The sequence below is a fragment of the Salmo trutta genome, chromosome 19, assembly GCF_901001165.1.
Source record: "Salmo trutta chromosome 19, fSalTru1.1, whole genome shotgun sequence".
Taxonomy (NCBI): domain Eukaryota; kingdom Metazoa; phylum Chordata; class Actinopteri; order Salmoniformes; family Salmonidae; genus Salmo; species Salmo trutta.
Genome location: NC_042975.1, coordinates 46336293 through 46347673, shown reverse-complemented (window position 1 = coordinate 46347673; position 11381 = coordinate 46336293). Strand labels below are relative to the sequence as shown.

The window sequence follows — 11381 nt, the reverse complement described above, 5'->3', positions numbered from 1 at the left end:
GTACTTGTTTGACATATGTTTTCCAGTTTCTTGAAATACTTTGCAAATGCAACTTATTTCTATATGAAAACTGAAATGGTCTTTTCATTCCTTTTTAATAGACACGCTTATCCAGAGCAATTTACAGTAGTGAGTTCATACTTTCTCATACTGGTCCCCCCCATGGGAATCAAACCTACAACTCTAGCATTGCACGCGCCATGCTCTACCAACTGAGCCACATCATGACATCATCACAAACCACTTGATGTCTCAATGTACTCAGTTACTGTATTGAACATTGTTTTTCTTCATGCTGATAGAAAGTCTGCAGATACAAACCTAGATGACCAGCCTATGTACAATACAGTGATGTACATTTACATTAAGTAGTTTGTAAGGATAGTAAATTAATACTGCACAAAAAGTGGTTGTTTTCCATGTTATTTGATCAAGAAAAATATTGAATTTGATGTGGATGTTTGGGACTTTTCCCATAACTTTTCACATTTTGATGTAAATGTTTGAGGACAGGATTTTGTTATTTCTGGATTCCATTCTAATGACAGTCACAGAGAAAGGGACAGGGTAACAACTCTTACAATTCCAACTATTGAATCCTGCAAGATACTGTTCTTAATTATACAACTACCTTTTTTGCCAAAGCAGAGATACTGATTTGTATATATTTTTTTGCCTGTGCTACAGAGGTCTATATTGGTCAGCTAATACTAGTAAAGGCCCAGTGCACTACTTTTGTGAAAAAATATTATTTTAGCACCCCTACTTCCTGTGGCCTCGGTTCCCATCCCTATGAGTCATTATGCTCAGTGCCCCGGGGTACTGGGGGTGGAGCGGTGCACTCGTGACGGAACCGCTTCCTGTAGCCTGAACTATTCCAAGGTTGAAGGGGGTTTTAAATTTTTTATACATCAACAAAAGAGCACCTTTCTGGTTATATACCCTCAATGACAAAATATATGATTTAAACATGTATTGGCTACAAATGTTAAAGATTGGTTAAGTACCCTATGTTTTTTTGTGTTGATTATAGGCTTTATAGAGCGGCCGTTTCTCCACTTTTAATGGTACCTTTAAAAAAAATAACATGACTCAAGTCATGTGATCATGACAATATAAACATTAATTTGCGTAATCTTTAGTAGGTATTTTAAACTGTAACTAACATTCCAACTTCAGCTATTCATGATGATGTGCGGAGCTGTTTCCCAGGTGAGCAACGCCACGCCTGAAGTGCAGCAAATATGCGATAAGGTGAGCATAATTTCTTCATTTAGCCTGCGTAGTCTAGCTGTCCAACGGATATACTCTTCTTTCAACATAGAACACTCATGCAAGCTTGATGAAGTGGTAATCATCAACCTTGACGGTTATTGAATGATTACCTTGACAGGGTTATTCCATTCCAAACCTATTGGACTCAAGGTGTGCGTGTGCACAGGCTACATAGAATACATTTGGAATGCTGCCCGATTTGTCTTTTACATGTTTCTAGATGAAGCCACATGCAGAGAAGAAAGCTGGAAAGAAGTTTGATGTTTTCACCGCCAAAACATTCACAACCCAAGTTGTAGCTGGGACCAACTTCTTCATTAAAGTTAGATTGTGTATTTTAAAATCGTTTTTCTTTCTACTTCCCGTGTGGCTCAGTTGGTAGAGCATGGTGTTTGCAACGCCAGGGTTGTGGGTTCGATTCCCATGGGGGACCAGTACGAAGAAAAAAATGTATGAAATGTATGCATTCACTACTGTAAGTTGCTCTGGATAAGAGCGTCTGCTAAATGTACTTTCTAGCCTATGTTTAGAAAAAATAAATGTTTCGGTTCCATTACAGCATGTGTTTCCCAAACTCTGTGCAAGTTTTGGTTGTTGCCCAAACACTATACAGCTAATTCAAATAATGAACTAATCAGAAAGTTTAAATCATAAACCAAAACATGTACTGAGTTTGGGAAACCCTGAACTCCAGGGGGGAGTCATTTTGTTTTCAAGCCCTGTGAGAGCTGTGACTCCCTGCCACACCACCTGTATGGGTTTCGAAGCATTGAACTGCGTCACAAATGTATAGGGCGTGAACATTTACTGTACGAGCTTTGTAAACACTAAATTGGTCATTACTCAGTACATATGAGCCTTGAGAGTCCCGTCTCTCTACCACCTATGCGTCACTCATTGGGCCCTAATCCTTGCCTTTCTCATAGGTCCATGTTGGTGGAGATGAATATATGCACCTGCGCGTCCATAAAACACTACCCCACGCTGGCGGGAAACTGGAGCTGCATGGAGTACAGACTCCAAAAACTCACAATGACCCTATTGGTTTCTTCTGAATACCTGTAACTCCCTGCAGAGGATGCCACCCCCATACTCCAGCCTCCATGCCTGCTCTGGATCATGTGTACCCTTGTTTTTATGCTCACCCTTATTGTACTATACTGTATTGTATACTTACATTGGTAAATGTCTGTCTTTACTAAAAGCCATCGACGCCTTTTGACTAAATGTATTTGGACTACAATGAAAATAAACATTTGGCAGCTGACTTTTCTTTTAGTAAATCAAAAAAACACTCAGTGATGTGCTTGTTCTATAATTTCTGTGTTTTGAAGGTTATCAAATTTCTCTATCACAGCAATTACTATACACCTATTCCATAATCCCTAGTAGTGACTGGCATGTTTCTGATGATTGCGTGGTACTGTCACGCTCTGACCTAAGAGAGCTGGTTTTTCTCTGTTTAGTTAGGTCAGGGTGTGATAGGGGGTGGGCATTCTGTTTTGTTTTCTATGTTTTGGCCGGGTATGGTTTCCAATCAGAGGCAGCTGTCTATCGTTGTCTCTGATTGGAAGCCATACTTAGGTAGCCTTTTTTCCCCTTGGTTTTCGTAGGTAGTTTTCTGTTTTGTTAGTATAACCTGACAGAACTGTTGGCTGTCGTTTTGGTTTCTTTGTTTAAGTGTTTTCATTAAAAGTAAAGATGAGCACTCAACACGCTGCGCCTTGGTCCTCCTTTATACGACGCACGTTACAGGTACCACATCAGGTAGGGATTATGTCAGTTAAATAGATCAAAACAGACACACATGCAATGACTTTGAGTTGGTTCTGGACATGAAAATATAATTCTGGCAACAGGAAAGGGGAGAGTCAATTGTGGTGTGCAGTCTTCCTTTTCTTTTTGCAGAAAACATTTTCCCTCAATTGGGTGTCTGCTGTATGCAACCCAAAAGAGGGCCCCACCCATTGTAAGAGGTGACTACAACCTGTAATGACAGCATATGATTGGCTGATGGCTGCTTTAACCTGTGATTACCATATTTCACCAAAACACACAAAGCTGAAAACTGGTAGTTATCCTTCTGTCTTTGGGGGTTTGATGAGGGGAATAAAAAGTGGAGGTGGAGGGGAGGAGAAAAGGAACAGAACTGGAATATAAGTCACCAGAATAAGACGGGAGATATGCAAAGTATCACAGCACTAGGATGAAGTCATTGCTGATCGTGATGCTTGTGGTGGTGTGTCTGTTGCTGACTGAATCTGGTGAGTATGACATAACTCACTACATGCAGCACGACACACAGGACATAGTCATGTGATTATGTGATTATGATAAGTGTTACAGGGTAGGCTACAGGAGAACCTTGAGTGACTGACTCAGTTGACCGGACCTCCCTGTTCTATATTTTTAGATGGAAAACGTAAAACCAAGAAAAATAGGATCTCATTACTCAGAGGAGTGAAGAAGATTCAAAAGGCCCTGGGTGAGTCATATGTTATAATTTTACTTGCTTGCCTTTGTCCTCTTCCTCTCTGTTTCTCTCCTCTCCGCCACTGTCTTTTCTGGGTGATTCCTTGCATGTGTAATTGCATGTGACACTGTGTGGTGATTGTAACTTTATTGAGAATTGAGAGCTTTGATTTTAAAACGTTTCCTGTCAATGTGTTTAATACTGTAAGTGTTGTGGTCCTTCATTTGTTCATGAGGTGGTTGGCTGTGTCTGTTGCAGACCCTAATCGCATTGTAAATACTTTGAAATGGAAAACTGGATCCAAAGATCTGGGTAAGTACAACACATAATATTTGTTTCTGTACCCAAAACCGTGATCAACAGGATGAGTTCATATTGCCCTAACCAATCATTAAAGACTCATTAAAGACTCCACACATCTATTACACACTCATTCATATGTAGTCTGTAGTATTCCAGCTTCTAGTGCACTTCAATTCTAGGATTAAACAAACATTTTTTACTATTTCTTATTTAGCTAAAGTAACAGAGGATGCCATTGTAAATGAACATTTGAGATGTAAGTAAAAAATAATATTGTTGCACGCATATAATCATTACTCTGCATTTTTAATACAATATTTATTTTGGATAAAACTGATGGTATTTATTTTGTGTTTGTTCTAGTGACGACCCAAGGTGAGTTGTGATCATGGAAGTGATGATGGCATTTCTCAAGTGTTCACATGGTTGAATGTGTAGTTACTGTGTTGTCATTTCCTTCCCCTCAGTGATGAACTGGCTTCATAAAGTGGTTGACGTTGGTGAGCAATAGCTGTCTGTCTGTCTGTCCTTTCTGTCTGTCTGTCCGGTCTGTCTGTTTGGCATCTATCAGTGATTAACACAATGATTTCTGATTTGATTTCTCAATTTAGGAAAAGGCATTGCTAACGGTGTCTGCAAGACAGGTGAGCGTGGTACAATTAAGAAGAACTGTACGAAAACAACATAAACCTACTGCTAACTACACATCTTGTTCATTCTATATGAACACCTTAGAGTGGAGGATTGTCTGCATTGTTTCCCTCATTTTGCTTCCCTCCTGTCCTTTACCCTCACAGTCAGCTATGTATGAGGGACTTGAAGCTAAGACTTGACAGTAATGGTGAGTACCAAAGACTATATGAGTGAGTAGCTTCCTATTTAGTGCAACTTGTGTAATCGATGTTCTACCTTCTATCATCTAATCCAATCATACAAAGACTTGTACTCTCTTCTGTCCTCTCTCCACTTCAAGAACACAGTGTCAATACTGTAGACGGACAGCAGAGGTCACCTTTCTCATGAAATTATCTACGGGACATCTGGGAGCAAAGCTTGTGTGAAAAGACTTGCCGCAACACATCTTGAAACATCCCCAGTTCAATCCACAAGCTGAACCTGCCATCTGTCAGAAATAACATAGAGACATCTTATATCCAGCACAATTGATAACTGCCAGTTTTCTTGCTCATAGTACATACCAGTTAATCTATACCATAGAACATAACACAGTAATACCTAAACTTGCATGCATGGCTGTTCAGTCAGTAGACTACAATCGTTTGTGGTTTTATTTTTTTGGAATGAAGTGAATTGCATTTTCTGTTCAATTAAATAATGTTCCGATAAACTATTTTAGCCGCTCAATCATGGTTTGATTGTATTTACACACCTGAAGTAAGCACACAAATATTGTCATTACATGCTGAGAACATTTCTTGGTTTGATTTCTTAGTAATGGATTGAATAATGATGTGTTTCAAGACCACTGTTTCAACTGGTAAGATGCAGTGGCAGTTCTAGACCATTTCAACTGGGGGGCCAAGCTGGGGCCAGTTGTTCTGTTAGAGGGGCCAGTTACATTAGATGTTATTGTTGTCATATCGTTTTGCATGTGGTACGATACTGTTGTGTTCCGCCTAAAGCCATCCCTCTAGAAAATGTGTGGGTTAAATTAGTGTTCCGCGTTGCCACTGTCTAATAACGGATATAAAAAAAGAACGATAGCAAATATTAGTTCTGTAAAAATTATTGTTTTCACGGGGCACTTTTACGGTGCACTTCCCCCCCCAGAACCACTAGTGACAGTATGTGAGCTGTAGGTGTGTCTGTGACACAAAGACTTGCCCACACTTGTTTCAGGTGTTTCATCACAGTATGTCTTTCGCCTCCAACTGCCAAAAGAGTGGAAAATTACCAACTGGCAAACAGTTTCTTAGAACTTATGTAAGGATTACTTGCATGAAACAGTATAATATTTAAAGGGATATACCACTCAAAAGGTATGTGGAAAATCCTCGTAGGTTGTATTTTTAGTTGACTATACCTTTAAAATTGTGTTGAACTGAGATGATATGAAGTGTTGACCTGAGATGATATGATTACATGAAGGCTTGGTCTTCCTTTTCAAACAAGGTTTTACACTGATAGTTAAATTTTACAATAAACCCCCCCCCCACACACACACACACACAAAGCGAGATGCAGGGATCGTGTGTTAGGTGGAGCTCTGTTTACTGTCTAAAGTGCTGACAGTTAGATTTGATTCACTAGTTCCTGCCCACAGAAAGCAATCGAGGACAGATTCTGCTTTGTTTATCACTGTCTGTCTTTTTTTGCTCCTGTTATTTTATTTTCTAAATTGATGGGCAGATCATTACAAGAGCTTTCAGCCCACTTCACATGCACAAACATATTACATACAGTACCAGTCAAACGTTTGGACACATCTGCTCATTCCAGGGTTTTTCATTATTTGTACTATTTTCTACATTGTAGAATAATAGTGAAGACATCAAAACTATTAAATAACACATATGGAATCATGTAGTAACCAAAAAAGTGTCAAAATATATTTTTGGGGGTTTGAGAGTCTTCAAAGGTCAATGACCAAAACAAACCTCCAGGCTGTGTAAGGGCAATTTGACCAAGAAGGAGAGTGATGGAGTGCTGCATCAGATGACCTGGCCTCCACAACCACCCAACCTCAACCCAATTGAGATGGTTTGGGATGAGTTGGACCGCAGATTGAAGGAAAAGCAGCCAATAAATGCTCAGCATATGTGGGAACTCCTTCAAAACTGTTGGAAAAGCATTCCAGGTAAAGCTGGTTGAGAGAATGCCAAGAGTGTGCAAAGCTTTCATTAAGGCAAATGGTGGCTACTTTGAAGTATCTAAAATATAACATATATTTTTATTTGTTTAACACTTTTTTGGCTACTACATGATTCTATATGTGTTATTTCATAGTTTTGATATCTTCACTATTGTTCTACAATGTAGAAAATAGTAAAATAAAGAAAAACCCTTGAATGAGTAGATGTGTACAAACTTTTGACTGGTACTGTATACACTCGTAGCATGCAGACAATCACCAAGACAATTCATTATATGTTTTCTAAAGTTATTTCAATTTATTTGAGATTAAATCTGTATTATGTACTTGCACTTTGATGAATGCTCTCATCTCAAAATTCAGTTCATGATGTTCCTTTTTGTGGATAAGTTCACTTCCAGTGTTCTACAGAGGGAGGAGTGACCCCATAAGCCCCATCTCCATGGGTATTGTATAACTAGTTTGTGTGTGTGTGTGTGTGTGTGTGTGTGTGTGTGTGTGTCTGTCTAAGGGGCGGGGGATAGATATGGTAGCAGGTAGCAGCTTGTGTGTATGGGAGGGGGTGTTTATGTAAACCCATGCTCTACAGTATATATAGGAGTGAGAGGTAGCAAAAAAAAGCAGATCTCCTGTTTTGTCCTTTATAATTCTTGATACTGACCCTGCTCTGCTGTAGCCATGACGACCATGCTGCTGAGCGCACTAGGAGCACTGCTCTGCTCCTTGGTTGTCACCGCTGAGGTCATGCCCCAAGGAGACTTCAATCTACAGGGGGTAAGAGAGAGAATGAAGAGAGGGATCAGAAATCAGCATTACATTGAAAATCAAATGACGAGGAACAAACTAGTGATTGTTATGGAGAAAAAAGAAACAGGAGAAAGAATACAGAAAGAAACCTGTGATGAAAACAAGATTCAAATGGAAGGGATGAAGACAAATGTGGGAATTCTAGTGACACATTGTTGGGTGTTCATATTGAGACAATAGTTATTTAGATGTTCCTTCATGAATGATTCAGGAATATTTCAGTATCAGCTCTCACAGATTTGAGGTTTAAACTTTCTGTGACTCCTGCAGACAGGAATAAGGAGGTGATGTAATCTAATCAGGGCTGTTTTTTGCAGGGGGCAGGAAAGTGGTATGTGATTGGATTTGCCACCAATGCCCATCAACCACAAGGCCAGCATGAAGATGGGCAACGCCATGCTGACACCAACTGCTGACAGAGACCAGGAAATGGCATATTCTAGCCGGAAGTAAGAGAGAGAGAGAGAGAGAGAGAGAGAGACATTGTGCTGATTCTGTTTGAACTGTATTGTCTCTGTAGCGCTGATGGCTCCTGCTGGAGAATGAACCACCTGGCCAAGAAGACAAACCTTGCTGGGAAATTAATCTTCAAGAGCGAGCGTACGTCTACAACCTATAAACACATACACACACAGTCCACTGATGGGCCTATGTGTGATATTGTCAATTCAACTCCCTCTCGTCCCCTCCAGGCTGGAGTAATGAAAATGACATGCGTGTCGTTGACATTAAGTATGACGAGTATGCTCTTATTCACACCAAGACCAAGGGTGTTTCAGCTGTGCTCACCAACCTGTATGGTACGATCCTTTCCACTCCTCTGCAAAATCCTATGACTCAGTCTCATTGTTTCACTATTCCTTTCCCCATCATTTGTTAGAAATCTTATATTACAAAATATTGTATCCTTCAAAGTATATTTAGTGTGCCATGTATTGTACCGTGGGACAGACCTGAGCCCTGACCTGCTGCAGAAGTTTAGGCAGTTCTCCCTGGACACTGGCTATCCTCCCCAAAAATGGTACAGCCCATCTGTACAGCCCATTTAGGAAGTGTGTTTAAGTTGCACAATATTTCTTGATAGAAGTGTGGAATGTTTCAGACATAATTATCAACCTTATTTCTCTCTTTCTGCAGATGAGTGTCCTGCTGTGTAATTTCATCCATGTTTTTTACTTTCTAAACATGCTCCCTTGATCAGTCTGCATGGCATTGCTACTCGGTCGGTAGACCCATGGCAACTGTGGCAACCATGAACCCCCTTTAGCTCCATTGACCCATCAGGCTCTGCCTTCACTAGGCAATTCAGATGCAAGTTAATCCCAACGTAGCTGTAAACTCTGTTAGTTTTTCACTTCTCTGACTTGCTCCAATGAAATACTGTCTCGTGCTTTTTCAGTTTGTCAGTCATTCTACTCTTCGGATGACTAGAATATGTTGGGTATTTAATACCTCTGATCCTAAGATGTAATGTTAGCTGCTTTAGAAGTCTACATGTTAATCAAATGTAATGTAAACCCAGCTCTAAAAGTAACCTTGGTGTACCATCATTCTATTGAAAATGTTATCCTACTCCTTGCAAGTACATCCATAACAAAGTTCTGATTCCTCTTTTTGTTTGTTAAGGGTTTACATCTACACACTTTATTTACAAATGTGTACAAAACAATAATTTACCTTCTATAGAATTCTAGTTACACTGAATTATACAACAAAGTTCATGATGATGAAATAAATATAAAAACAAAAATGATCACAGGGGAAGGAACTGTCGAAGCCAGAGTACAAATATACCACCAGTCTTTACAAGTTGTATTTCTCCTCAGGGGACTAATGCCTCTCCCTGGCCACTGGCATAAGTAGAAATGTGTTTGGGTAAAGGAAGTATGTTGTAGTCATGAGTCTTTGGTACCAGATCTAGTGCAATCTAACTCTGAAGGCCTCGCTGGCGCTGCATCATACTTCAGGTCTCTGATGATCAAGCTTATTAGGGGTTAAATATTCTGTATGAAGATGGGTTTATGGGTTGGTTCTAAATGATACTGCTTACCTGTTAGATCACCCCCATGGGAAAAACAACCACATCTAGTATCTCATTTTGTGTAAAGAAGTGAATCAACTAAAAGAAACCTCTCTGAAGCCGCAGCTTTTACAATGGACATGGCTATTTGCTATGATGCAGTCAACTCCTTCTCCAGGCATTGTCCATGACCAGACAGACAGTTCTCCTCAAAACAACAAAGTAATGATGACACGGAGATGTGGGGTCAGAGCACCAGGAAGCGCAATACGCTATGCAAGTCCCGCCTACTTCCTTGTTCAAATCCTCTACTGTTTTTGAATGGGCGTCAAGCTTATCATATTCATGAAAACGTGGTCATTTACGATATATGTAAAATTATATTTGTATTTGTGGATTAATTTACTTCTACCTGATGTCTTTCATGAATATTTACGATTTCATTTGAATTTTCCCCCAAAAAATATATTGGGTAACCTGAATTCTGGCATATCAGAACGTATACCACGGGTATGACAAAACATTTAGTTTCACTGCTCTAATTACGTTGGTAACCAGTTTATAATAGCAATAAGGTTCCTCGGGGGTTTGTAATATTTGGCCAATATACCACGGATAAGGGCTGTGTCCAGGCACTCTGCGTTGCGTCTTGCGTAAGAACATACCACACGTCCTCCGGCCTTATTGCTTAGTTAGAATAGACGACCACTCTGCTCAGTGGACCTGCTTTTTCTCAGCAGTTGAATGTCCATTTCATTGTGTGAATACAAATAGCTTGTAGTTTTAAACAGCTTGTAAATCTATACAGCGGCAGTTTATCCACTTCATAAATATAATGGTACCTTTCAAAAAGCATGACTCAAGTCGTGATCGTGACAATATAAACAGCAAAGTACAAATTAATTTGTGAAATCTTTTGTAGGTTTTTTCAGCTGTAACTAACTTTCCTACTTCAACTAATCATGATGATGTGAGGCGGTGCCTCCGAGGTGAAGGCCATGGCTAGACGGGATCCAGCTTTTGTCAATTTAAATTCAGATTTGACGTTTTGTAGTCGGTTAGGAAAATTTAAACAACAGGTTGGGATAATTAACGTTGCAGGTTAGAATAATTAGGTTCAGGTTAGGAAAAGAGTTTGGCTTTGCTAAAATGCAACAAAAATCTACTTTTGACGTTCATTTGACATAAACTGGATACCTTCTAGCCATGAACGTGAAGGATGCCACTCCCGAAGTGCAGCAAATCTGCTATAAAGTGAGCAGAATTCCTTCATTTAGCTTGTTTAGTCTAGTTGTCCAATTGAATATGCTCATCTTTCAACAATGATGACACAATAATTACATCGACCATGTTATTCCATTTGTGGGTAAATAACAAATGTATTCTTTCAACAAAGAAGACACAATAATTACCTCGACCATGTTATATTCCATGTGTGGGTAAAAAAACAAATGTCAAACCTATAGGTGTGCATAGGCTATATGGAGTAAATCTGGAATGCTGCTGGAACAACTAAGTCATTGCCTGATTGTCTTTTAAAGGTCTCCAGATGAAGCCACATGCTTGAAAGTAGTTTGATGTTTTCAACTGTCAAAACATTCACAACACAAGTTGTGGTGGAGACCAACTTCTTCATTCTTCAAGTGAGAATGTGTATTTAAAAATTATTG

General features: G+C 39.5%; 1 protein-coding gene and 1 long non-coding RNA gene across 4 annotated transcripts; both read left to right on the top strand.

Moving 5' to 3' along the window:
• The first annotated feature begins 1109 nt into the window (after positions 1–1109).
• LOC115154791 (cystatin-B-like) lies at positions 1110–2573 on the top strand. Of its 2 annotated transcripts, XM_029701377.1 has the most exons (3): positions 1119–1254; positions 1496–1597; positions 2202–2573. In XM_029701377.1, exons 1-3 carry the CDS (start codon positions 1186–1188, stop codon positions 2328–2330), a joined length of 300 nt encoding a protein of 99 aa, XP_029557237.1. In that variant the 5' UTR covers positions 1119–1185; the 3' UTR covers positions 2331–2573. The 2 variants fall into 2 exon arrangements, 1 of the variants encoding a protein (XP_029557237.1); XR_003867946.1 differs by lacking the exon at positions 1496–1597 and having other exon boundaries at positions 1110–1254.
• A 4908-nt stretch (positions 2574–7481) lies between these two features.
• LOC115154792 (uncharacterized) lies at positions 7482–10112 on the top strand. Of its 2 annotated transcripts, XR_003867948.1 has the most exons (3): positions 7482–7658; positions 8009–8291; positions 8384–10112. It is a non-coding gene; the product is annotated as an uncharacterized LOC115154792 (long non-coding RNA). The 2 variants fall into 2 exon arrangements; XR_003867947.1 differs by having other exon boundaries at positions 8009–10112.
• Positions 10113–11381: the final 1269 nt, after the last annotated feature.

Coding starts and splice junctions, on each gene's coding strand:
- LOC115154791 (XM_029701377.1), top strand. CDS start 1,186: ATGATGATGTGCGGAGCTGTTTCCCAGGTGAGCAACGCCACGCCTGAA. Junction 1,255..1,495: donor TGCAGCAAATATGCGATAAG/GTGAGCATAATT, acceptor ACATGTTTCTAG/ATGAAGCCACATGCAGAGAA. Junction 1,598..2,201: donor GGACCAACTTCTTCATTAAA/GTTAGATTGTGT, acceptor CCTTTCTCATAG/GTCCATGTTGGTGGAGATGA.